The sequence below is a fragment of the Pygocentrus nattereri genome, chromosome 1 (genome assembly GCF_015220715.1).
Source record: "Pygocentrus nattereri isolate fPygNat1 chromosome 1, fPygNat1.pri, whole genome shotgun sequence".
NCBI lineage: Eukaryota > Metazoa > Chordata > Actinopteri > Characiformes > Serrasalmidae > Pygocentrus > Pygocentrus nattereri.
The window spans coordinates 39,008,125-39,036,056 of NC_051211.1; the positions used below are offsets into that span (position 1 = coordinate 39,008,125).

General features: G+C 39.1%; 2 protein-coding genes across 6 annotated transcripts in view; one reads left to right on the plus strand and one right to left on the minus strand.

Moving 5' to 3' along the window:
* LOC108425354 (stimulated by retinoic acid gene 8 protein homolog) overlaps nt 1-27,932 on the plus strand; it is a 69,251-nt gene that overhangs the window by 18,373 nt on the left and 22,946 nt on the right. For 3 of the 4 annotated variants that reach the window (XM_037539926.1, XM_037539923.1, XM_017693945.2), the window contains exon 9: nt 3,209-3,513. The exons of the other annotated variant lie outside the window; for it this stretch is intronic. In XM_037539926.1, coding sequence (XP_037395823.1) covers nt 3,209-3,280 — 72 coding nt within the window. In that variant the 3' untranslated portion in view covers nt 3,281-3,513. Of the gene's footprint in view, nt 1-3,208; nt 3,514-27,932 lie in introns of those variants that run through there. 4 annotated transcript variants of the gene reach the window in all.
* The window catches only part of LOC108425352 (LARGE xylosyl- and glucuronyltransferase 1), an 88,864-nt gene continuing 66,866 nt past the window's right edge, over nt 5,935-27,932 (minus strand). For both annotated transcript variants that reach the window (XM_017693941.2, XM_037539914.1), the window contains 8 exons: nt 26,194-26,306; nt 21,799-21,924; nt 17,554-17,709; nt 14,628-14,791; nt 10,162-10,440; nt 9,637-9,783; nt 8,656-8,851; nt 5,935-7,866 (listed from right to left, as the gene is read on the minus strand). In XM_017693941.2, the coding sequence (XP_017549430.1) occupies nt 7,669-7,866; nt 8,656-8,851; nt 9,637-9,783; nt 10,162-10,440; nt 14,628-14,791; nt 17,554-17,709; nt 21,799-21,924; nt 26,194-26,306 (1,379 nt within the window). In that variant the 3' untranslated portion in view covers nt 5,935-7,668. The remainder of the gene's footprint in view (nt 7,867-8,655; nt 8,852-9,636; nt 9,784-10,161; nt 10,441-14,627; nt 14,792-17,553; nt 17,710-21,798; nt 21,925-26,193; nt 26,307-27,932) is intronic.

The following is a 27,932-nucleotide window of genomic DNA, read 5'->3' on the forward strand; positions in this document are numbered from 1 at the left end:
AAAAATGATCAGATCAGTTAAATCTTGTAGGCTGTGGAGGCTTTTGTGATTGTTTATGTTGGCAGTGAGTTTCAAAAGGTTGGGAACCCCTGGATTAGTCGACTACATTACACAACCCCTAATATATAGTGTCGGGAAAACGCATGTAAAGGATGTACATTTTTGAATTTAAAAACCATCTATTGCTAAATTTCCTTCGGGATCAATAAAGTATCTATCTATCTTTTCTGAACGCGACTGTGGGGAGTTCACCCGCCCGTTTTCATTTACTAATGTAATTCGGTTCTAGTAGAAAAGACAGCTTTTCTCCTAAATTCCTAAAATGAATTGTCAGACTGTACCCAGCCATATTCAGAGGTGACAATCTAATAATCTACGACCTAATAGCTTCAGTCGCAGTGGGTGTGGACAAGTCACCCAGACATGCCACTAGACTAGGCATATAGCCAGGAAATGTAGGTATAATGGTAAGTTATACTGAAGCCATTTTTGCGTCTGTGGTTATTTCATACCACATGATATACATACCACTCATATGAATGTAAAAATATTTCGATTTGATATCATTTCAACAGTAAAACGAAAAGTTCTAGCACATGAACTATGCAGCTCACATAACACTATAGCGATAAAATACATGTTTAGTTTGTCTAGTTGTCCATCATTTTGGGCGCCCACTGAAGTGTAGGGTTCACTCACCTTCTTTAAAGACTAGATCCCTGTTTTCACCTTACTTTTCACTGATTAATCTGAGACTACATTGTTTTCCACATTGGTGGGAGGTAAACTAATCTAAACCGTCACAAAAGGTGGTAAATTTATGGCCAAATCGGAATGCAGACTCATTTATTGGCAAAGCATGGCGTTCATACTGGCTTCAGTTATGCATTATGAGTATGAAATGCATCAGTCATTGACATTAATGTACTGTAAGTAAACAAACTGAGAGTGAGGGTGCTGAAGGTACAGAGCAGCTTGTGTAATGTGTAATCATTACTGACTCTCTAAAAGATGAATAGCATGTGTCTTGGGGCAGTTTGTATTTGCACTATTAATATTACTTGGTGCTATTGATGCAGGGGAGAGGTTATGGAGCATTGCAGAGCAGAAAATATTTAATCATATTTAATCATGGCATGTTCAATAAGAAGGGAGAAGTACTTACAGTTTCCTCTGTGGGCTGAGAAACTAATGAAAATTTGAGCATGGTTTTGAATCATAGAGCACCATAGAGAAAATCACTTTGAGAAGCGTGGAATGTATGGAAGTCAAACGCATACAGAGCAGTGCATACAGCTCATCCTATTAAAGGGGAATTACACTGATTTGTCAAAAACGGTACATAATTCAGTCGTTACGAAGTAAATAAAGTAATTTACAGTGCTTTAATGTGAAATGGTTCATTGTAGAGAAACTCAGATTTCTTTACTGTGGAGGTGATAGGAACCAGAAGTCACCATGTCAACAACCACACAAAGTATAGTCATGTTTTACTATCCAAAACACACGCTGAACCTACATGTGTCTTTTGAGTATTTATATGTAATGTTGATACTGGTAGAACAAAGGTAAATCTCAAAAGAAGTTCCCCCTGGGTGCTGCTTTGCCTTATAATGCTTTTTATGGAGCTCTTTGTAATGAATTGATCTTAAAAAGAAATTTTAGACCAAAGCCTTCTCAAAACTATCGTACAATGAGGTGTCAGGCATCAGGCGAGGCATTTGTAATCATTTCATATATTGGCTTTATGTGGAGTACCATTTAGAGGCATTTAAAGCCCAGGACATATGATTTCTCCAGGTTCCTGCTAGAGTAAAAAATTGTCGAGAGGTATTACATTCTAAAATAATGCCCAAATACCAGGTTTAAAAATGTGTATAATAAACTAATTCAGAATAGTCTGTTAAGCAGGAATCCCCAGCCAACAGTCAGAAACAGATCACTGTTTGAATAAAATAGATATTAAAGAGTCATGGAAACAGGGTTCTTCTTACTTTTTCTTAAGTAAAAGAGTTGTCAAAGTTTCAACACCATTTACTCTCCAGTCTATATGCAGAGAAACTAACCGACATACATTTACCTATTCAGCCCACAGCAGTTTAACTCCACCCATTCACAGCAAAGGAGTGTATCGGGCCAGAATGCGGTTTAAAGGCTGGACAATGTATAAATGAATTATTAGTGTTTTTGGTACATAAAAAACACACAAATGTTATAAATGGACCTCGGGGGTGGGGGGGGGGTACAATACATGAAAAATGTAGCACCATTTATTCCATAACATATTTGAATGTGTACATTAGGATACAGTGGAAATAGTAATGGCACAGCATTCAGAGAGGTGTGCATTGTAGAGACTCATTCTTTCTTCACAATGGTGTTGATAGGAACTAGGTGTTTAAGTGTCTGTAACACAGATATATTCATTTTATGTACTTTTCAAAACCACAAATGAACTTGCACTTGTCCTCAGAATTTTTATATGTAATGTTGATAATGAAAAAATAGTGGTAAATCTGAAAAAAAAATGTTTTCTTTCAGGACTATATTGTAGCACAACATCCTACATGTAAAAAAAAAAACTATTATAAAACAAGGCCTTAGATGCCAGACTGTATTTATAACCATTTTGAAATAACTTTCTGTGAGGGAACTTTCAGAGGCATTAAACTCTCTAGACATCTTGTTCCCATCACCACCACTGTGAACAATTCTGACCCAAGTTTCTCTAAGACAAAAGATCAAAGGATTTCACATCAAATCAGTTTGAATCACTTTGTTTACATCTTAACCAATCAGTAATGCAGAAATAAAATAATGGTTGAATTCCCCTTTAAAAATTCTTAAGTATTTCTGGAAAGACACATTTCAGATCCAGCCACTCTGAATGACTTGGTTTACATCTTAATGGCTGTCCTTTAACAGTACCATTGCATGTCTCTAGATGACTAAAAAGAACATCTGTATTTAGTAAATTACAGTGCAGGACTAAAGGAGAATTTGCATTGTTGCTTGATTTAACATGACTAGAACCACTATTAATCTTCACATTAAGGTCCTGCGTCAAGGTTAGATTTAGCTTTTTATCTGGTTCATGTACCCAAGCCACAGCTTTTTGTCATCATGTGATATATGCAGCTTATTGACTCCATCCTTCTGTGGAAAATTACACATACATTGTTTTAACACCTCCCTCACTGCGTTTCAGGATATGTACCTAACTGCTGACTATGAAGAGCTTTTCCTGAGGTGTTCAGAAAGCTTTGATGAAGATTTTTAGCTTGTTCTGCCAGTCTTTGTAGCTGTCAGTTTTCATTTTGTCAGCATTTTTGTTCATTATTTGAGGAGCTGCATTGTCAGTAGGTTTGTGTCGAACATGTTCCTCATTTAAACTATTTGTTCAAACCTGCCACGCTCTTAGTTTTTAATGTTGTTTTTGAAAACCGGCTATGACCATCGACTTGTGTTCTTGTATTATTCAGATGTTTTAAATAAATAAGGTCAGGCCAACGTGAGCGATCATACATTGTCAGTGTTGTCTGTGCTAGTCACCTTTACTTTGATTTCTCAGCATGGTGCCTCGTTAATCAGTATTTACACTGCTGTGAACGTGAATGTTAAAGCCAGCATGGCCTGTAGATGAGATGCTGTGGCAGACTGCCTGTGCCTATCATCTCACTGTGCCCCTCGCCTCCCTCACTACCGCACACTTCTCCATAAATAAACATCACGCATGGCCATGTGACTACACAGCCCAGCTTTGGGATTCCATGTGTTTATGTGCCTCAGATGAGTCTCGCCTTCTCAGTCTGGATGACTATGCTTGCTGTGCAGGCGGTGTCTACATATTGTTCCCCCCCAGTACAGTGAGATTCAATCACCATACATTATATTTTTCACACTGCGATCACAGCTGTCTTTTAAATATAGTAACACAGGGCTTCCCCATCCCACAGATCCTGAAAACCTGGAAATTTACAGACTCATGGAAAATGAGAAAAAAATGATGTTATCCAGAAAATGTTGCTGTAAAGCTGAGCATATAAGCCACTGAGATGGCTTTGTGTATTTTTAGACATTGATTCCCCACCTGGGCGTCCATTCATACCCGTTGTAGTTTTGAATACTGTAGTGTCACATGACCAGACTGCTACATCAGTGAAATTTGATAGCAAAGGAAAAAGGGCTGAAGAATAGTTTGTGTGAGAGTCTTGTAACAACAACAACATATGTCAAGGTCTGGGATATGTCCGACGGTAAGTTAATAGCCTGTTTTTATAGTTGTAGTGTTGGATGGAGGAAAAATGGGCAGGTATGAAGACCTGACATTGACACCAAGGCTTGTTGGGCACTCCTGCTCAGCAGTGGTGAGTACATACCAACATTGGTCTGAGAAGAGACAAACCACAAACTGTCAACACGGCCAAGGCTAATTGATGTGCGAGAGCAATGAAGGTAATCCCATCTGGTCTGAACCAAGAGGAGGGATTCTGTGGCACAAGTCACAGATTTTTTTTTTTTTAACAATGATTACAGGAGAAATGGGGCTGTGCACCCAGAGGCTATTAGAATGCCCATATTTAGAACTGTTTACTATCGAAAGCGTCTACAATGGTCACAATGTCAGAACTGGACCTTGGAGCAATGGAAGAAGGTTGCCAAGTCCAGTGAGTCACATTTTCCTTTACATCACATGGATGGCCAGGTATGTGTGGTGTTTACCTGGGGAAGTGATGGCACCAGGAGACACTATAGGAAGAAGACATGCCGACGGAGGGAGTGTGATGCTCTGGGCAATGTTCTACTGGGTATCCCCTGATGGCAGGAACCTTTTTCAGCAGGACAGTGTGCACCTGCCACACTGCATACATTGTTCAAGAATGGTTTCAAGGTGTTGCTGTGGCCTCCAAATGCCCAAGAGCTCAGTCCGTTCCAGCATCTGTAGGATGTGCCGGAACATCAAGCCCAGACCGTGGCAACTGCACCTTGTGGGACTTAGAGGATCGGCTGCAAATGTCATGGTGCCATTTACACACCGGCACCTACAGAGGTTTTGTAGAGTTCATGTATCAGAACTCTTAGTGCAGCATATCCAACAGCATATTAGGCAGGTGGTCATGTTTTGGCTCATTAGTGTATATTTAACAGAAGATTACACAGAAGCCTCAACAACTAAATATCATTTTTTAGGATTTAATGTGTCCATTTAACTTCCATTCTTCTGCAGGGTGCTTTTCTATAGCCCCAGAGTTCATTCTGCAGTAATTCCAAACACATTAAGTGAGTTGTCTTCTCACAGTGAAAGAGAGGTTGTGTTCTGATGGTGAGTTTTGGTGGTTGACCAGGTCTTACATGGTTGTTAGGAGTCCCATTTTCTCAGTTCCTTTTAATCATCTGCAGTTCTGGAAACTCTTGTTTTCTACTTATTTTACTTTGCTTATGCGATTGGATTATCTTTTATCTAATCTCCTCAGAAATACCTCAGAAAAATGAACAAATTATTTAAAAGCACTTTTAACTTGAAGGATTATCTCTGTTGGACAGTACTGTGTGATGAGTTTTACTGATTGTAATGTTTTTTTTGTCATGTTCCTTAACTTTATCCCTCATGGTTACCCAGTCCTCTTGAGGTATTCCAGAATATCCAATGTTTAATTAGCCCAAGGGTGTCCAATCTTATCCACAAAGGGTTGGTGTGACTGCAGGTTTTCATTCAAGCAAGCAGGAGCACACCTGATTCCACTTGTTTAATCAGTTAGTTTCAGTCTTCAGACAATTGAACATGTGTGATCCTGCTTTGTTGAAACCTGCAAGAGCACCGACCCTTTGTGGATATGATTGGACACACCTGCATTAGGCAAACGACAACCGCAGCTTTTCCACTTGTTCAGATGGTACAATAATCAAATCCACCAAAAAAAGCAAAAGAAAAGATTATTTTTTCCAACATTTTTATTCATGTAACAGAAAAAAAACTGTCAGTGCTATCCTGCACACTTACGTCTAGTCATATCCAAAGCTGTTCAAAACACACACACATATGCACATCAACCCTGTCTGCACACAACAAAACTGAAATACACATACTTTTTAAGCTTCTCAGCAGTCTTGCTCACCCCTGTTTCAAGAGCATGTCTGGACCTGACTTTGATGTAAAGTTCTAAACATACTTCAAGCCCTTGAGCTACTTGCTCAACATTCAGCAGGTACTGATAGGTACCACATTTCTGCCAATGTTAATGCACAACCAAACTATTTCCAGGTTTGCTCGGAAAGAGAGGGGATTTGGGTTTTTTCCTCCTTAATAAAGTAATCCTAGTTTTGATATTTTGTGGTCAGGCCTAATATTATAATTACTGTTGCTCATTCAGAGCTGAGAATTGGATTTCTTACAACATAGGTGGCTGAGACAGGATGTCTCCATAAGTTTATCATCTCATGGTGCATGAGCTTAACCATAGGGACAGACAGAAAGAAGTGCAAACTATCCCTGCCAAATGGTACACAATTGTATGTACATCATATACTGGCAGTAGGAGTTGTCTTTCATTTCCAGTGCTGCCCTGTGTATTCTTAGTGACACAACCCACCAACCCCACACACACACACACACACACACATCTTCTCAATCTGACTCCACTATGGAGTTAGTGCATTTCTGTTAGCTTGCTTATGCAGCTGCAAGACATGTAAACACATTACTGATACATGATAACATGACAACAAAAATAATCCATTTGAAATTTTAGGACAATTATGCATAAATTTATGAAAACATAATACTGCTGTGTAATACTCTTGAGTTTTTGCTTTAAAAAGAAAAGGACGCTGTCAGAGTGACCCAGTCATTTTGGGTTTTTTGTGTTTGCCATCTTACATCTGGATTGTCAATGCTGATAGCCTGACTTCCTCCAAACGTACAGTAGTTACTATGCACCAAGGTCTCATTCTTGAGCCACAGTGCTTCTAAGAGAAAATCTCTCTATGATCTAACCTATCAAAGTTTTTTCTGCACAAGTCCATTGCTTTGAAATCCAAAACCATTTGTTAAACAGTTTTTGTGGGTAACAATGTAATTTTCCTCTATAGAAGATCTAAACAAATTTCATTAATGCTTTACCAGTCACTTTTAGCAATAAGATACTAGTTACAGCATTTACCAGTTAAATGCCTGATTGGGGATCTCCTTGTGTCCACCTTCTGCTGACAGCTAATACTGCAAAAAGGTGCCCAATGAGTGGACACAAACACACCACCTTCTGTTTCAGGGCATCCGAGTCCTCTTAAGTCCCTGCAGAGCTGCATTCCTATGTAGCTATATGCAGGTTACCATGGCAAATCTCTGCCTGCCCGGTTGTTAATGATGTCCCAATTCCGTTTCATAGAGTGGCTTGACTGAACTCATCCAGTGCTAACCATTTAACCCTATGGTGTCCAACTGAAGACACGCAAGATATTGCACTTTTGCTATTTCTAAAGCAGTGACAAAAAAGTCACAATGGTCATGTCAGCTCCCTGAATGACAGAATGGTTAAGCACAACCCTCTGACTTCTCATTATCTCAACTGTCCATTATCAGAATATTAGGTCCATTATGGGCCTACATTGCCACCTAACTTTAATCTCTAATGTTGCCAGCTCAAAAGTGTAAAACACGAGCTGGCTTTGCTAGCTGTTGTTGTCTGCGGTCATGTATTTAAGTGCAGCGAAGCCGTAGCGTCGGGACATGTTCTGCTGAAACTCCTCTTTCAGAGTCTTGAGGCAAACGCGGTACTGCTTATTGGATCGGAACTTGGTGATGTCGAAGCTGGGCGCATGAGGCATGTGGATCATGTAGGCGTTCGGCAGAACCACAAACTCATATTCCTGTGACAAAGAACCAAATAAAAATGACTTAGTGACACAGTACAGGATGTAGTTAAGTTATACACAAGTTGCTGTAACCAAAATATGTTAAAGGTCCTGTTGTTATTTTGAGTAAACTGTCGAAAAAACTTTAATGAGGGGAAAAAGACTGATATTAGCAATGTATACAATGATAGTGCAAGTAATTAAAATTCAATCACAAAGAGAAATATCTGTTCACACGTTCTTTGCCTATTTAGGAAGCTCACATGTCTGAAATTAGAAACTAAGCATTTAAGAGGGAGTACTCCCACTATCTGACTGCAAAAAAGGGCAGTACTTTAAGAGGTTATGAGCTAGGTATGACTCTAAACTTGACCAGCAAATGCAGCAAAAATAACCTTTGCTTAAAGAATCTGGACTTGGTCTTTTACATAGGAAACGAGGGAAAACAACTACAAAATATGGGATCATAAAAATGTAACAATAAGCACACATTTGGGCAAGCTTGACAAATCAAGCTTTGCCTTATTCTAAGATGTTGCTTGCTAGAACGTTCTGACCAGAAACCAAGAGTACCTTTTCCTAAGCAGTGCAGACTGTCATTTATAAGGAGCCCACACTGGAAAGGTAGCAGTTTTTGAGAGGAGAGGTGAAATTAGTATTTTCTGGTCTACAGAATCATTGGTTTGCTTCACTGAAGCTATTTTGTGAAGTGAGAGCTTTACAGCAATTCTGGTTACTGAGATTAAGGGAGGCAAACTGCCTAAAGCTGTCTTTTGCTGACAAAGGTCATGACAGTTGGTTTACCTGTGCATCCAGCTCCATAATATGGGCTACTTTGTTCCAGCCGAATCCCACAAATCTGCGGTCATACTCAGGACAGTCTCTCCTCACCATCACATACGGCTCAAAGTCCGCCTCCCACTGCACTCTGTACGGCGTTGTGGCTGTTCGCCATTTCGCAAAGTTAGTCGGAGCGTGGCCTTTTGTCCATACATGATACCTGAACACATAGATTACAATAGCAAATAGATACAAAAAGATTAAATCAGACTTTGACTCATCTTGGTAGAAACTGCTTGTCTTTGTAGCAAAAAAAGCTTTTAAAAAAAATTACCATTGCATGTATCCTTGTCAGCCAAGACAACAACTGAGAGTTACATGAAAATTTGGAAAACATGGCAGACAAACTCCAAAGATCAGCGAGCTGGTATGTTCATTAATCTTTCATACATGAAATAAAAGAGAAACACAACCATGCTGTGCATGCACATCATAGTAACGAGGCTGACATCGTTCTCCACTTCATTATTAACTAAATATGAGTTAACAACAACAAGTAATAAATTCTTTATGTGAATGTACTACATAGTAGGCTACAGATTTTCAGTGATTATAGTTTTAAAGCAATTTTTGCTGTATTTAGGAGAGGGATGTGGCATGAGTCAGTTTAAAGCCTTGAGTACCCAAAATACAACAGACCTAGACCCTTCAGTGTTTCCAATATGATGAGGACTGCAAGGAGAAAAAGGAAATTATATGACTGTTCTGCCACTTATTTCCCACACCCTTTCAAGGCTGGAAAACCAAATTTCAAAACCAGTAAAAAAGAGGTTTTAAGTTAAAATACATTCCAAAGAACCTGCGATCTGTAAAGTTTGTAGCTACTTAGGCAGCTCCCTCCTCAATGGAAGGAAGTTATAAATTGTTAATCTGTCTAAAAAGTTGGTTGATGTCATGAAACCAGAACAGTGAGTGCAAATGTATGTGTGAGAGGATGTTGGAAACCTGAAGGTGAATAAGGTGCCCATATCAAGCTGAGACAGAAGCTCAGCCTTGGATTTGGGGTAGGACAGCCGGTAACGCAGGGTCTCAAATGCAGGCACCACCAGAGCCTTCTTAGTATTTGCCATGTCCAGCTGTACCACTGACTTCCTGCAGGATAAATATCAAATGTGTTTCAGGCAATAACAGAGATGACAATAATGGAGCCAGTCAATATAATAACATTCATAATAGATGTCCAAATATTTGAAAGCCTACTTTTAAGAGCATTAAGCATTTTAAACATTAAGAGCAACCAGAAATCCCATTTCTAGACTTGCTAGCTATCTGCTAGCCGCCTGTGCAGTCTAGTCTTCAATCTAGTCCCATTGGACCCACAAGCAGCACCTATTTTTTGTTCTAGTCTATCTTCTTTTACACTTGAACCAGGTAATGTATGGTTCTCGATGTCCTAGCTTGTTGGGAACTGAAGTAGAATAAATATAGGAGAACTGTTCTGACAACCCCTACTCTAAGCAGCAATCTCACCTGAGGTACTCGTAGAGTCCATACATGGGTAAGAAGTCGATGTCAGACAGGAACATGTAGGGGGTGTTGACCTGTCTCATGGCTACGTTGCGCAGCAGGTTAACCGGGTAGAACTGGCCTTCCTTATAGACGATATGGTATCCCACGTTGCTCCTGCTCATGAGCACCTCGGAGCCCTGAGCGTAGCGCAAGAACTGCTGGGCTTCAGCATCAGACAGGTAAAGAGCCAGACTGATGGGGCCCTCCCAGTGTTTACAGATGGCCTCCAGCATCTGCAGCCTGCAGCAAACAAACAATGCCTTGGATCAAAAGTACAAACAACCTTTCAGTGATTCAGTGTGAAAGGGAAAAAATTCTGACACGTACATCCGTATTACTGGTGTCAGACAAGTCTGGATTAATCAACTGGATTGCAGGCCATTTCAAACTGGTGTACTCAAGAAAGGTTATACATCCTTGATTGTCAGTGAGGCTGTTTACAGACAGACTAGATGGAAGTAGATTTATCGCCCAAAATGGAAAGCAAACCTTTTACCCTTTCTCACCACCATGACCTTTTCAATCAAGTCGAGCCAGTAAAGTCCGACATCATTCTCACCTTATCAAGTCTGTAAGGACAACAGTGCACCAAGTGACGGACAAGAGAAAAACTGACTTGACTTTTAAACACTGCCAGCACCTATTTTGGAGATATCAGCATATGGATTTCTCTACAGTCCTTTGTCACAGTACTCTCAATATGCAATTGTCAATCTGTGTAGTTCCATCAACAACTTCAATGGCACTGATTGCAGGAAGGAAATAAACAGTAAATCTGACATGGGTCCTAACACTTGACATCTGAAATCAATGCCAATATCTTAAGAATTGGCTGGCTTTCAGAGATGTCAGAGAAGGAGGCGAACACTCAAGTCTTCATCTGCATCAGAGTGTAGTACAATGTATGCAGAAAGGCCAAACAAACCCAGGAATCAACATTAATGACTGCCCAGTGGTCGGACTGCCTGGGGCAAGAAAAAGGCTAAGTTGGGACAGCAGTGTCTGAAACAATTTGCATGGTGTAGCAAGTGAAAACAGAAAGCAGTCACCAGATTTTTATGGAAAATCTTCCCATCTCTGTGATCTTTCATATACAAAAAAAATACTGCTCACTTGTCAAGAGTGCAGGAGACTGATACACAACAAATGTATAAGACAACAGTTCTAATTAGCAATACAGAAGAGCTACACCCTTAATCTCATATACACTCTTTACATTTCAGTAGCGGTTTTAACAAACCCTCTTTCACTTGGCTTCGTCATTTCCCCTTTGGAGAAATCCCTGATGCCATCTTAAGTCATTCCATTGCTTTCTTAGATCAAGTGAAGTGTGTTCGATGAGCCCTCAGAGGGGCAAGGGTCCATGTGAACGCAACTGTTGACGTTGGCAGCAGAAATAATGGCAGAACTGTTTATAACTTTTAGCAGTAAACTACTTTAAAATGCTAAATATTATAAAACAATAACATTGAATTTGTCGGGCTTTAGCTCCATCCTGTATACATTTCTGCTGACTCAACATCAACACTTGGGTAGTTTACTAATTAGCATGCTGAAGGTTAAACGGCTAAGAAAGGAAAAAAGAATGCCACTACACCATGACCCTACACCACTTTACACCAGACAAAGCTATTTTTAGAGTTTGCAAGGCTAGCTGATCAGCTAACCAAAGCTAATCTAAATGCATCCTATATATTTTTTTTTCTTCACAAAAATTTGTTCAATGCTATTGTTTTCATTCTACATGTCCAATCTGACAAGTTGAGGGACAGTTCATTTTGAACCCTGTAACCTGCTCTGAACGTCATGACAGTAAATAGGAATGTTTTCGGGACTGACTGGACAATAAACAAGATCAGGCTTTTCTGAAGAACTGTCTAATGAAGATCTGGGTGATTAATTATCCAGAGGAAAATCAGTTTCTAGTACTTATGTCTTCTCAGAGTACTAGAACGAAAAAAGATGAAGACAAAAAAAACCTTCATTGTTCACAGTGACCCCCTTTAAATGCTTAAAATGAACTGACTCAATTTAACAATCTTCCCTTTGTTCATAGTAACAAGTCCCTGAAACAAGGTTTGAACTGAAGTGAAGCAGTTTAGGCTGCACACAAAAGCTGATTATTCTGCAGCTAAATATCCTTTGAGAACACCATCAATTCAAGTTGTTATTAGGTTTCCTCTCGAGTCAATTTGTGGGTCAGCATGAGTGAAGATGGGCATAGATTTCTTTAGAGATGTTCTCCTCTCTGAACACAAAGATCAGGATTAACATGTCAATTTCAACGACAACAGTGACAAAAATGTTCATTAAGCATTAAGAAAAAAATCTATTTAACCTAACTGACATGACACTTGATGCATCTTTAGTCAAAGAGGACAGCCACTTGGCAAAAAGCAATAGGAGTCTGCCCTTCTTTTTATATTATTTTTGCCTGCTTCAAAACAGATTAAATATCCCAGACCCACCACCTTGACTTTTTCCAATGATTCCTCAGGCAAAACTGGCTCAGGCAGTGCTGCAACCTGAAGCTGCCTTCCTTAAAGAGGGGTGGGCAGGAGTGACCTAAAACTTGACCTTTCCTGGTGATTCCTCTTCAATCAGAACCGACTCGGTCAGCGCCTCTGTCTGAAGCTGACCTATCACAGCGTTTTGAGATCTAATGAGACAGTGGGCTGTGAGCGAAGGCTGGTGCACAGCAGTGAATACCAATTCAGAGAAAAAGGCCTGCAGGCTTTCACTGCTCTCTTACTCTCTCGTGCTTATCAATATGGACCAGAGGAAACGAACAACTTTCTCACACTGATAATAAAACTGAAGCCGTGATCCGAAACTGAAAATCTATCAGTGTGGAGATGCCTTGGCTTCACTTGAAACTTGCCACATGACCCCATTGGCAAACTGATACTGCACAATTTATAAATGGAAATCATCCATTTTAATAGTTATTTAAATGCAGATAAATATTGTTAGACATCAAAGGTTGCAAAGACCACTGAGGATGGAAAAACCTCATCTGAAAGAACATTTTTGTAAGGTTGCATCAAAAAAACTTCACAGAGATAAAACAATCGCCGTTTCAGACACAGAAAGGCTGATATAGAGGGTTAGAATCAGTATCACATATCAGGAGAGTCCGCAGCTCATATCTGTTCAGTCACTGCCTACACTAAATGAGTAAAATCAGTTCTCTGGGCTATGATTGGAACGCCAAAGACCTTGTTTACTGAGGGCAAACAACACGCACCCAGCATTTCACATACGCTGGCTGTGCTAAATTACTGAGTGGCTCAGCTCTGCTCAGCACTCAGTTTGCCCCAACCGTGAAACGATCAGCGTGAGCAATCAGGAATTAGAGACCCCTGTCAAAGACAGAATGTGCAGTTAGTGTTCCAACCTTCATCTCCTCATTCAAAACATGTTTTAACTGTCAAATAAATAAATAAATAATAAGTATGCCTAAAACTGAAGATGCTACACATTTAGCATTAACATCAGCAACAATCTGCATTTTAAATTAGGCATACAATTAGGTTCGTCCCAAAATTGCCAGACCCTTAACGCTAGAACAAATATAAGTCAGGCGTGTTTTGGAGTGCTGTTGAAGTCGATTATTCTGTTAGCACATGCCTTCCTTACTTTGAGAATAAACTACTTCAGTGCATTACTGTTTGGTTGCTCTAATGCGGTTGTGAAGCTCCAGCTTGAGTAAAATCTAACAGCCAGAATTCTCACTATGACTGAACTTATTAGCTGCTTATGAACAAACAGAGACGTATATGATTCTTGTTATTTATGTTGAGATTATTCTGTTAGAGTACTATTTGAATAATATAGTAGTATGGCTATTGAAGCTGCCCTCAGTGTTCATATTTCTACAGAAATGTGTTTAGTTCCTTGCTTTATATAAACCAGGGGTGCCCAATCTTATCCACAAAGGGCCAGTGTGGCTGCACGTTTTCATTCGCAATGAGCAGGAGGTCAACTGACTCCCTTTGTTTAATTAATCACTCAGGCTTCAAACAACTGATCATTTTGTTGGTACAAAAAAACTGCAGCCACACTGACCATTTATGGATATGATTGGACACCGATTTAAACGATTTCTTGTGGCTTATTTCTATTTACATACTATGTTTATGGCATTTCTGTAGCATTAACTATGCTACTTCAAAATTCTCATAAATGCTTGCTCATTTTTACCATGTTGCATTCAGCATTTCTCAAGTTTCATGCAACTGCTGAATCTGACATAGAGCACGTAGAAAACGTACAGGAAAGTGAGCCATATTCTATATATTTTTTATATCTTGTTCCTATTTTGTCTATTATCTGAAATCTGCCTACTCTGCAATCAAAGCAAAAACAAACTTTTCATACAACTGGAAGTATTAATATATAATATTGCTATACGTAATCATGTATACCTGTCCATAGAGAGCTGGGCCACTAGGGTGACGTCAGTCTGGTCAGCGCTGGGTTCGTACTCGTAGTGCAGGAAGTATAGGTGTGTGCGGTGAACGGTGAAACGCTCCCGTCGGAACTCGTAACACGGGTCGTCTTCATCAAGCTCCAGCAGAGTCTTCTGAAGCTGAGAAAACGGTCAGAAAGATTGGTGAGATTTAACTACATCAGAAGTCAATTTTTAATACTACAACTACCAGCTGTAGTATAAGCAGCACTGAATAGTACATTTTTATTCTCTGGTATGGAATTCTTCAATATTTGGACAATCAAGAGATGATGTTCAGATGCTTGACACTTTTTCTTCTTATAGTCTTCATTAATATTAAGCAGTGCCTTTAATTGGGGCTCTGCCTGAGGGAATTATGATTTGTTGGGCTTTAGAACATTTCCATCTAATGCACAGCTCTATACACAATAGTATAGGTGTCACCATGAGTAACGTTTAAAAATTACATTCAAAACAAATTAATAAATCTCTCATCCACTGTAAGGCACTGGACTGCTTTAATCTATTTGTGGCTGAAACACGCAAAGCTGAAGAAAGCTGGGCCAGCTAATTCCTGAGTGACTTCATTAGCCCAAGCATTCCATTAATGTGATTTAAATAGCTTCTCAAACTCAGCAAAATCAAGTGAACAGCGTGTTTCTACAGTTAAGAAGTACCCATTAAATTGATTAGTGCGACAAAAGCCATGCTAAAGCCATCCTAGAAACTGTCAAGCTAAGAATGATTTGATTAATTGAGGAACCTGGAGATGTACTGGAAATCTTGGAACAATATGCATATTCCATCCAGATTGGTGGGAACGTCACATCTTTGTTTACACACTCCAGTGTGTGAATAATATACAACAAACCTATAAATATAAAATGCAATTCAACAGTAAGTAATGATGAAATAAAACAGATTAGGATACATCAGTGGGGGCTGCACACTGTAAACAGCGAGAGATGCTGACGTCCCTTCTGCAGGGACGCAGCCCATATCACACTCCTCTGATCCTTCCCCACACACACACACACACACACACTCAACATGCCTTACAAAAAAGTGTCTCATTATAAAGACCACCTGCTGTTCTTGCTATGAGGGGAGAGAACGACCTAGAATGAACGCACACGCACGCACGCAGTCACATGAAAGACCCATCTGTGTCCCTCACCCACAGAGGCATCTGTCATTTCACAGCACAGAGAGAGAGACAGAGAGAGAGAGAGAGAGAGAGAGAGAGAGAGAGAGAGAGAGACAGAGAGAGAGAGACAGAGAGAGAGAGAGACAGAGAGAGAGAGAGACAGAGAGAGAGAGACAGAGAGAGAGAGACAGAGAGAGAGAGAGAGAGAGATTCATTCTCATTTGGCCTTTCACCATACCCTATAGAAACATTAACCTTTGCTACAGGTACAGAAGTTGTGTGAATCTGTGGAGCTGTGTAATACTGATTGGCTATCCAGTTGTGTTTGGACAGAATAAGAACCAGAATTAGTACAAAGTCAAATGGAACCCCTGGTCAAAGATATTCCAAATGGGTATATGAGCCATTTTCAAGATTTTACACAGCACAGTGATGTGAGTATTCACTCTTGGAGAGAGAGAGAGGTAAAATATGAGAATTTCCTTTTTGTTTTTTTTGTAAATCCTGGTTGTGCTCACATTCATGTGGAGGTATGTTGGCAGACACCTACGCAAACTTCTGCACACAGTGCCTGGACATGTTGGCAGATACATGGACGCAGATGTATAATTCAGGCTTTACATTCTCATGTTAGGCTGGCACTACACAGGGAAACATTCATGCAACTACTTGCGAGTTGCTGAAATGTAATTTTAATGCAACTTGACAGTTCACTGAATCAATTCAAAGGCAATTATATACTGCAGATGACTTATATAAAGTCATCTGCAGTGTGCTATTTAAATTTGTGTATTTGCTGCAATTTATTTTTCCATCTGTCATTGGAATTCTTTTTGTACTTACACCGTGGCTGTTATTTACTATACCTATGCCTACACAGGTTGCACATTTTGACAAATTATTTTTACCAATAACCAACCATCATTAGTCAGCATCATTAAACAAACCTAAAACCAAGTATGTGATCGATCAAAATATCAAGTACAAAATGGATAGTTTCGGGTCTTAACATTAATTGCTTATTTAAAAGAGATATTAAAAAGATTTCCTTGTATAGACTGTGGAACATGGAACTGATATATGGGGCAGTAAACAGCCTAAATCCCTGCTAAACATACTACTAAAGAACATGGTTTTGTGTAAACTGATAATATGACCAAACTTAACTAACTAGTTGACAAAATGACTAAAATATACACTGAAGGGCTACTGAAAGTTATTTTTTCAAAAAGTTTTAAAGTTATATTTACCAGTCATTAACTAGCCCAAGTTAAAATGCACATAAATGCCATGACCAGGGCTGCTTTTGGCTCAGTGTAGCTCAGTAGCTATTATGAAAGGTATCGCTGTCCACCACGTCCTTCTTTATAAATATTTTCACCCATGTGCGATTTCCTTTCACTGCCATACATCACACTTTTACTCAGAAAACACAGGCAGAGTAGTTTTCCGTTCTCTTCACTTGCAGATGCTTTTGATATTCTGATATGGTACATCATAGTTGTCCAATTGCCCACACTATTTTTATCTTGTGGAATGAATTGCCATCATGCATATAATTCAAAACCATTCTTCAAATTAAATGATAAACTTACATATTCAAATAGGAACTACTGTTTATTGGGACTGAAATTAATGTTGTTTACACAGTAGTAAGTTATAGGGATTTACAGATTTGTTTATAGATGATCAGTTGATCATTTACATCAGTAGTATCTACATTTTCACTGTTCTTAATTCCACCTGTACCTACATTTTCACTGTTGTGGTCAGTCTTGCTCGGGCAGCCGAAGAGTTCCCTCCTCAACAGGTTTCCATCATACTCCAGGAAGGTCAGATAAAGGTTCCTAAAGAACTCCACGTGCTTGTTCTTCACCCGAAGCTTCTTAGGAGAATTCCAGTGGATCACCTGTCCAATCAGACAGAGAGGCAAATTGAGGGAATAGCTGTGTTTATAAAAATTGGTTGTGAGCATGCAAGTGTGACAGAGAAAACAGGACAAGTCTGCCATGCTGTGATGGGGCGATGAGATGCATCAGTTTTTTACGATGGACCTAGGTGTGTGTAGGCAAAAAGGTCAGTGTTAGACAGCCAGTGCTGCTAAAGAGAACAGCAGTTGCAGTTAGGGAGGAGCAGGGGGCACCAGGCAGCCATTCCTCTACTGTCACTCAGCCATTCACAGAGGACACAGAACACACGCACACTCTGAGAGCAGATGGTCACAGTCAGCAGGAAAGGAATCATACATACACCATCACAGATTTGCCTTCTCTCTTCCCTTATCTGCCTCTTTCTCATCGGTTAAATACAGGACTTCAGCTGCTTTCTCAAAACTGACTTTCTCCTGTCGAGTGTTCTGGTGCTACAGAACACTTTATTTGACAGGCACACGGCATTAACTAATTCACTGAATTAATTCACATTGTCGTGACAATGAAACCAGTTCCCTGTAGTGGGACCAACGGCACCGTTCCATACGACAATTTTAGTAATTTCAACATGAAATTTCTGATGTATTGTGAAAATAAATTATAGGGGTAACGGCTTTGTAATTATTTAGTTCATTGAGTTGAACAACAATAAAAATACAAGTCATGACCAAAAATTTTACAGCTTTTTTTTTGCCTATTTGGTAGAAATCTTGGCAGACATCTCCTTTTGAGCCTGATTAAAAATCATCATAAATAGAGAAAATTCTGAAAACTTTGACTATCACTTGTGTTCTTCTGGCTTCGTAAGATGCTTGGACCCCGATGATCACCACTTGAGATGTAATTTGTAGATGATTGCTTAGCTCTCGTATTGGTTATGGCAGTCCACAGAAATCGATGTTCTCTTGTACTGTTTTTGCGGGTCTCATCTAGCATTATTTCAAAACAGATTAAAAATGTGCTTCTACATGCTTAACAAGTGAATGCAATGCACAATTTTCAAGCCATCATACAATAAATGTCAAACCATCTATCGAACAATTGATAAATGTTAAACAGTTGATTAGGAGAGTGGAGCTGGTTAGCATTAGCTATGTTAGCATGCTAACCACTCGACATGTTCGTGTCTGGCTAGCTAAAGCACTGACTCAAGTTTAAATGAGTAAAAAAGCAATGATTTAAAGAGTGAAGTTGAGCAACAATTGATGGGATATAAAAGGCAAAATTAAACCTGTTCTGTGGTGTTCGAATCTGTAGCATGATATGCCACTTTAGCGTTAGCTTAGTGAGCAGGCTATAGACGCAACAATGCCACCAATCACAGTACAGATTTGATTCTGAAAATTGGTACCCTGTTGACACAAATTTAGATGATAAAAATGTTTGAGAGAGCAAAACAGAGTGACAGTAAGCTAAATCAAACCTGTTCTATGGTGTTTGGAAGAGCTTAATTAGCAGGGCAAAATACACCACAGCACAGGCTTAATTGTAGATAACTGATGCTAATATGACCATTAGAATAGGGCATCTTTTAGAGAAAGTGACTGGTGTTGGAGTGAAAGCTGAAATTGAACTTGTTCTGTGGGGTGTGCAGAACATGTGTGTGGTTCTTGTAAGTCTAGCTCTTTGCCATGGCGGAGCTCCTATCGTACATTTTTCTGAAGTTTTTCCTGGCAGAGTGTCTGTTAGTGCCACCTATCATCCCTCTAAAATATAAATGGGTGGAAAGTATTTATTGATCTGTTCAGACATAGAATAGAAAATTGACATAATTGTCATAATTTTTAAATACTGTCAAGTATTTTTAAATATGCTAAAATACTGCAGGTGAAATAAGTATTGAACACATCACCAGTTTTCTAAGTAACTATAGTTCTAAAGGTGCTACTGACATGGAATTCTCACCAGATGTCTGTAACAACCCATCCAATCCACACAGGCAAAGAAATCAAACCGTAGATGTTCATGAATTAAGTTGTGTAATAATGAGAAATGACACAGGGGAAAAGTATTGAACGCTTACTGAAATGCATTTAATACCTCACACAAAAGCCTTTGTTGGTGATGACGGCTTCAAGACGCCTCCTGTATGGAGAAACTAGTCGCATGCATTGCTCAGGTGTGATTTTGGCCCATTCTCTTCAAATTCTCAAGGTTCCGTGGGCTCCTTCTATAAACTCTGAGCTTTATTTCCTTCCATAGATTTTCAATTGGATTCACGTCAGGTGATTGGCCGGGCCATTCTAGCAGCTTTATTTTCTTTCTCTGAAACCAGCTAAGCGTTTCCTTGACTGTGTGTTTGGGATCAATGTCTTGCTGAAATGTCCACCCTCGTTTAGTCTTCACCATCCTGGTAGATAGCAGCAGATTTTTTAAATCAAGAATGTCTCGATATATTTGTCCATTCATCCTTCCTTCAATTATATGAAGCGTGCCAATGCTGCAAGCTGAAAAACAGCCCCACACCATGATATTCCCACCTCCAAACTTCACTGCTGGTGTGGTGTTTTTGGGGTGATATGCAGTGCCTTTTGACCTCCAAACATGGTGTGTATTATGGCATCCAAAGAGTTCAACTTTGGTCTCATGTGACCAGACTATATTCTCCCAGTATTTCACAGGCTTGTCTAAATGTTGTTGAGCAAACTTTAAACGCACTTCAACATGCTTTTTCTTCAGCAATGGAGTCTTGCGTGGTGATTGTGCATACAGGCCATGGCGGTTGCATGCATTACTTATTGTTTTCTTTGAAACAATTGTACCTGCTGATTCCAGGTCTTTCTGTAGCTCTCCACAAGTGGTCCTTGGCTCTTGGACAACTCTTCTGATAATTCTTTTCACTCCTCTGTCTGAAATCTTGTGGCGAGCACCTGGTTGTGGCTGGTTTATGGTGAAATGACGTTCTTTCCACTTCCGGATTATGGCCCCAACAGTGCTCACTGGAACCTTCAGTAGTTTAGAAATTCTTCTGTAACCAATGCCATCAGTATGTTTTGCAATAATAAGGTTGCGAAAGTCTCGAGAGATCTCATGGTTTTACGCATCATGAGATGTTTCTTCTGTGGCATCTTGGTAATGAGATGGGCCATCAGTTGAACCAGCTGATATTAATTTGCACCAAGTGGCAGGATTGCTTTCTAATTACTGATAGATTGTAGTTGGTGTCATGACTTTCCATGGCTGTTTGCACCTCTCTTTCTTCATGTGTTCAACACTTTTTCCCTGTGTCATTTCTCATTATTACACATAATTTATGGACATCTATGGTTTGATTTCTTTGCATGTGTGGATTGGATGGGTTGTTACAGACATCTGGTGAGAATTTCATGTCAATAGCACCTTTAGAAATATATTTAATTAGAAAATTGGTGACGTGTTCAATACTTATTTCACCCACTGTATCATCTTACTGTCATACTACCCAACCCTAATGGTTAAAGAGGCAAAACTATTTAGAAGGATCACAGTTAGATATTTACAAAATATTGTAGCATTTTAGGTTCAACAATCTCCAAAATCTAGAACCCTGGAGGATCTGGAGAAATTTTGTACTACAGAGTGGTCTCAGATTGTTTGCTCATTGTTATGCTGGTAAAGAGTCGTTGCCCAAATGCAGGGGTGCCAATAATTAAGACAATCCTTTTTTTGAAAGGAAAATAAGTTTGTTTTTTTTTTAAACTTACTTTAATTAGTAGTTAGATTTATTTCATACTAACCACAATTTTTTAATGACCCACCCCACTATTTACCAAAAGTGCCAATAATTATGAACCTGACTGTGCTTTTATGAGTTTGCACTGTGAACATTGGCACTATCAAATATTGGTTAAAGACACTATAATGAGGCTAAGTAAAGGCAAATTTGGGGTTCCACAATTTCTTTTTATTTCATTTTATAAAAAAAATTAATTTCATATAAAACAATAAAGCAATTTCTGATCATATACATCAATCATGACACAAAGATGTTATGGGCATCAAAATGCTTACTTGCACATATTTGCACACCATTTGTCTAGAATCCCCTGTCTCATATGCACACAAAAAGCCTCCCGCAAACCACTCACCTTGAGGTCAGACACATCTTTGTAGCACTTCTCGGAGCGGGTGTGATCAGACAGCTGGACATTCCAGAAGCAGGGCAGCTGGTGAACCAGGAAGGGGTTCTGTTTGATAACAGCATTGAAGATATCCTGCAAAGCACAACACCAGAGCTCACATCTTATTACATCACATCCAAACAGACCCGTGGGCTGACAGGCCTCTTCGCAGCATAAACAAAAAACAAAAAAACAAGAAGAAGCGACCAACTCCACCAACCCACAACTACCCGAGAGACACTTATATGGCTGCATACTGTGATTGTGATATGCTTGGCAATATAAAAAAAACTCTGGCAAACCCTTGATGTGATGAGGTTAATGACAGGCCTGCATGATCAAACTGATTTTTGTTTTTTGGCTCATGTGAGTGCCTTGATTCATTCAACCATCCAGAGGACATCTGTGATTGGTCAGGACACTCCCAGCACACAATCACACAAAGCGTTCAGTGTTTAGAGGCTCACTTGCATATTTCAGCATTGTAATATCAGTAATGCAGTACTGTGATACTTGTGCAGGACTATTATCCTATATGTAATACTTTCTTACAAACTGAAACAACATGTGCTGCTTAATTAAACATGTAAATCCCCATCAAATTCTAGAACACAGAAAAAAAGAAAACAACAGAAAAAGAAAACAACTTCATTGTTTGTTTTAAACATGAAAGACTGACAAAAAGTTAAAGGAGAGTATAAAGCAGCTATTATATGAAGATATTATTACATGAGCCGAGAATTAGAAGTCCCTCAGTGGAACAAGGGTACTTGGGTTCAACTATGCTGCGTCCTGAGAGGCAGATCAAAGAGCTGACACACTACAATGCGCAAGACTGCCAAATGTGAAAATGAAACGAGCGTATAATCTGTTCTAATCAACTCTGCTTGGTGATGACAGACTAGCAAATTCCATCTTAGGCTAGCCACATCCCCAGTTGAATATTTGAGGCAATCGAAGGCAAGTCAGGGGTCACCCTTTCATTTAATTAATTTCCTGTCAAAATGGTCATTAAGTAGAACTTCATTTTTCTTCGTGTCAGGAAAAAAAGAAGAAAAACCTATTTAACAGAAAATTACACAGAAGCCTCAACAACTAAACAGAATATCAAAATTATCAGTACTTACTGTGTCCACTCTTTTACCTTTATTGCAGCTTCCATTATTTATAAAGATTTTCAGGAGGCTTTTCAAATAAATCTGCAGTGTTGGGTCTTAGAGGTTTGTTGCATTTTTCATATTTCACGATCAAAGTAATCCCAATTACAAATTTAGAGTCCATAAAATCGTACGCCACATCTGATGTTTGATGTTTTGGTGTTCTAGAGCATTTTTTAAAATTATTTATTTTTGTCTGTTTATTTTTTTTTTCAATAACAGCTTCTTGACAGCTACACATCTTTTTACACCCATACCATTAAGTTGTTTTTTCACAGTGGAAGGACAGAAAATACCTGTAGATTTTTTCAGATTTACAGCAAGAGGAGCTTGATTTTCACAAAGATCAAAGCTTTAAGTACTCTTTGTTTGACGGTGACAGTTTTGGTGGTCTACCAGGTCTTGTGTGGTTGTAGAGAGTCACATTTTCTCTGTATTTTTTCATATTTTGGAAACTTCCTTTAATAAAGGATATTCCTTTAATGAAGTGTTGATGTTCTCAAATTTTTGCACATATAGATATAGTTTTCAGATCTGAAACAAGCGTGGGGCTCGATTTTCTCCCTTCTCTAAAAGATGAAAGCTTTAAGTGCTGTTTATCTGATAGTGACGGTTGTGGTGGTCTACCAGGTCCTGCACTGTGGTTAGGCGCTCCATTTTTTCCACTACGACTTCTAATAATGTTTTGAACTCCTGTTTTTGGAACTCAAAAGTGGATTTTTATATCTAATGTCCTCAGAATTATACCCTTGCCATTTTGGAAGCACATGAGAAACAATCCTGCAGATCAGGTGTGTTTGGGTAGCTGGTTAAATGAATGTTGGTGTCCCTTTGAGGAGGAACATCATTTCAGTGATTTCTTTGGAAACAACTTTAGTTGGGAAGATGCAGCTGTAGATTGTTGGTTTTAAGACTGAAAGGACGCAAGAGTTAAAGAGGTAATAGTTGCACAAAACTAAAAATGGATACTAACAGTTCTGATGTTGTACTTACTGCTGAAGGTTTTTGTGTAGTTCTCTGTTAAATTTATATATCCTACTTTCCCTACTTTCAGTAACAGTCACAGTATTGCATCTGATTTATATTTGACCTAAGATCTCAAATCATTCTTAACCATTTACTTGAAAAGTTGTCCCTGCTGACCAGATAATGATGCAGAATAGTCACAGAATGGCCTCCAAAATGAACTGGAATGGTATGAGGGCAAATGGAAGTAAAGTACTTGGGGAGAGAACATCAAAGACTGAAGATCTGGAGAGAAGAAAACTCTAAAAGAGAACCTGTTAAAACAATGACTGTGAGGTGCTCTGAGAGTTTCAGAGAGATGTGTCTCAGAGAGAGAGAGAGAGCACCAGTGGGAGAGCAACAGAGGGCAGAGGCCTTTGAGGAGAAAATGAAAGATCTGAACCCGAGTGTTTGGTGATGGTGGATAACCAAACGCTTAAGGCTGTAGAAGCGCAGACTGTGGTTTTGCAGGAGAAGGTATGGGCAGAGAGCTGCATTAAAGCAGCTCGGTTCAGAAACGGTCTGGTATGACAACTTTGGAGTTGTACTGTCGATCAGACATTCTGTTCACAGCAGTGAACACAAAATGATAGAGGCTGGAGCAACATACCTGCAGTAGGTCAGGCTTCATGCTGCTTCACTCTAAAGTTCATAAAATGCCATCAAAACAATGTTTTGCCATTAAGCTCATCCCTGTTTTTCACAACACATTTTTAAATGATTTCATTCACTTTCTAAAGACCGCAGCGCCCGGGGAGCAGTTGGGGGTTAGGTGTCTTGCTCAAGGACATGACTGAGGTGTCCTTGAGCAAGACACCTAACCCCCAACTGCTCCCCGGGCGCTGTGGATTGGGCTGCCCACCACTCTGGGCAAGTGTGCTCACTGCCCCCTAGTGTGTGTGTGCTCACTACAGTGTATGTGGTGTTTCACTTCATGGACGGGTTAAATGTGGAGGTGAAATTTCCCCGTTGTGGGACTAATAAGGGTCTCTTAATCTTAAAGACATCAAGTACGTTCTGTACAAGAAAGCTTATCAAGGCTAATGAGCTTTCAAATATCTTTGTGGTGTAGTCTGTAAATAATAATGATAATAATAATAGTGTGTGAACTTTTCTTAACTCTTAGGAGTCTAGAATTGGTATTTTACAACACTTCATTAAATATTGGATATTTAATTATATAGACTGCTATTAAATTGTTTACATTTGCTCTAAATTCAACATCAACAGATTTGAGTATGCAATTCATTTTGCCCCAGCAAGAAATGACAAAAACTTGCTTCCTCTGTTTTAATGAGGTATAAAATTAAAAATCAGCTGTAACTGTGACTTATAATGGTTAATGTGTCCCATAGAAAAACAGTGTTTACATGTGCTGAGGGGAATTGTTTTAATTTAATGCAGAAATGTTGTTTTTCAAAATTTCTGCATAATGAAATGGGTAAGATATAAACAGTGGTTTGATGTAAAATTTGCCATTCCAGAGAAACATGACCCGTCAGAATTGTTCAGTGCTGGTGACAGGAACCAGACAACTGAAGTGTTTAACACCGTTAAAAGATACCCTCACACAATGATATTACAGGAAATGGTTATGAATACACTGCTGCTGCTTTAAAATACATTTGAGATAAAAGTTTTGGACGAAAACATTTTTTTAAACAACATGAATGGTGGAGAGGAACGTGCAGGGTGCTGACGCAACAGTCAGCAAAGAAAACTGTATTCTGATTCATTACTATTTTACCATCAACAACATTACATATGAAAACTAGATTCAATGATCTATTTGGTACACGGCTATATTTGTGTTGTAGGCAACGTGACTCTCAGTTCCTATCACAACCATTGTAAAGAAATCCGAGTTTCCATTTCACATCAAACCACTCTGAACACGCAACATTTGCATCTCAATCATTACATTATACAGAATTTTTTCCGATGACTTTAGCGTTAGTTTGTGAAAATGATTAATATGGGAACAACTCCGTCATGCAAATACAAAAACACATTCCATTAAGATTGGACTAAGTAGAGATCTGATGCCATCTTAGTTTGAAAAAAAATGGTCAGAACAGAATGTGATCTAAAATTCACCCAAAAATGTCACATAGAAGATCAACAACACATTTAAGCCATTTAACCAGGGATAGACTATCTTTTGCATACTATATGAAGAAGAAAGACAGTGTGTTTGTACCTGATCTGCTAGTGATGTTGACAGCATGCTCATCAGCTCCCTCTCTGCTGTCAGTCTCCACATTTGCTCCCATCTGAGCTTCCTCAAACGATCCAACAGCAGGAGAATCACACCTGTAACACATAGGCACATAAAAGCACAGCAGGAGAGAGTCATTAAGTGTTATTAAGATGAGCCACGCAGATGCCCTTTCACTAATCATGACCTTGATAATGCCATTCTAAACAGAGCTTAGAGCTAACATGCTATCACCCAGCTGTCAGCCACACAGTTAGGGTAAAAACCCACATTAAGAGTGCGCCCATGTGGTGATGAGTGTCTGATTACTTTAAGCAGAATGGATGTATTAGGGAACACGGTGTGACAGTGGACTGAATAATGTGACAGCAGTGTAATGAGAGCTATGCCATTTCACTAGTGTGGCAGCAATCATGCTGGACTGCCTGAATCATGGCATCTACTCATAGTTAACTGACCGTAGCTGCATGTTTGATATGGACAGATGATGAATCTTGAACTGAAGAGGGAACGACATTTCAGAGAGTAGAGTACGCTCTTAGCTAAACAGTTTTGAGGACACTCAAGTTAATGGCAAAAAAGCACTATGGAAAACTGCTGAGCAAAAGTTGTCCCCACAGTGGTCTTTACTATGTATTTAGTCGTTTCATCATTCCTTTATGCACCTCCAGCTTCATACTCAAGATCTGTTTAAGAAAAAGCACATGTACACAATTGACCTTGATGCTGTTTCACTGCTTTTCAAAAATGTTTGCATAATACAACCTCTTACATGTAAGCAAAGTCATTCAGAATGGTGTTGTGTGATGGTGGTTTGTAGCTCAGCACAGATTTCTTTATGGTGGAGCTGACAGGAATCAGGAGTTGCAATGTTTACAATGCAACTATAGCCACTCTGCTTATTATTCAGAATAGCGTTTTTATGTGTAAAGTTGTTAGTAAAACAGTGGTAAATCAGAAAATCTAAGCCTTCTTTGGGCACTATTCTGTCTTGTAACATATTTCATGTACCTTTCCACCATACATTTTATCTGAATCTATCCTAAAATCATGTGTCCGATATCAGGCAACATATATGTAGCCATTTAATTGAATAACTTTCTATAAGGTAGCTTTTAGCAGCATTAAAAATTTTGGATGTCTGGTCACCACCACTGTGAACAATTCTATGCGTTTCTCTAAAACTGAGCATTTTATATTAAACCATCTTTAATTTTTTAATGCATTAATGGAATTATCTTTTACCCATGTGAAGTAACCTAAAGGCTACTGTTACTGTGGCTATATGTTGCCATTTTTGTTTTTATTAACTGATGTTATCACAAGGTAAAAATCATTTAAGCTCTCATTCGTGTCATTCTGCGAGTGGAAGGCTGCAGCACGGCTTTATCAGTTTAACAGGCATGACCACACTGTTCTTTGTTCTAAAACCAGACAACATATCAGACCTGATTCAGGACATGGAATAATGCTGCACATTAAAAAAGACTGAACAGTGAGTTTTCAGATATTTAAATCATCCAACTTGACTGATGATTGCGACAGATGAAAGCTATGGACGACTGCAGTCATAATTGTCATCTGCTCAAGCCTAATTTGGTGTTTATGAGAGTCATTTCAGGGCAGATGTGTTCACATTAATGACAACAATGTGCCTTTTACAAACTGAGATATAAACTTCCAGAATGGTCTGAGCAAAATTCAGAGGTGAGCAGTAAAGC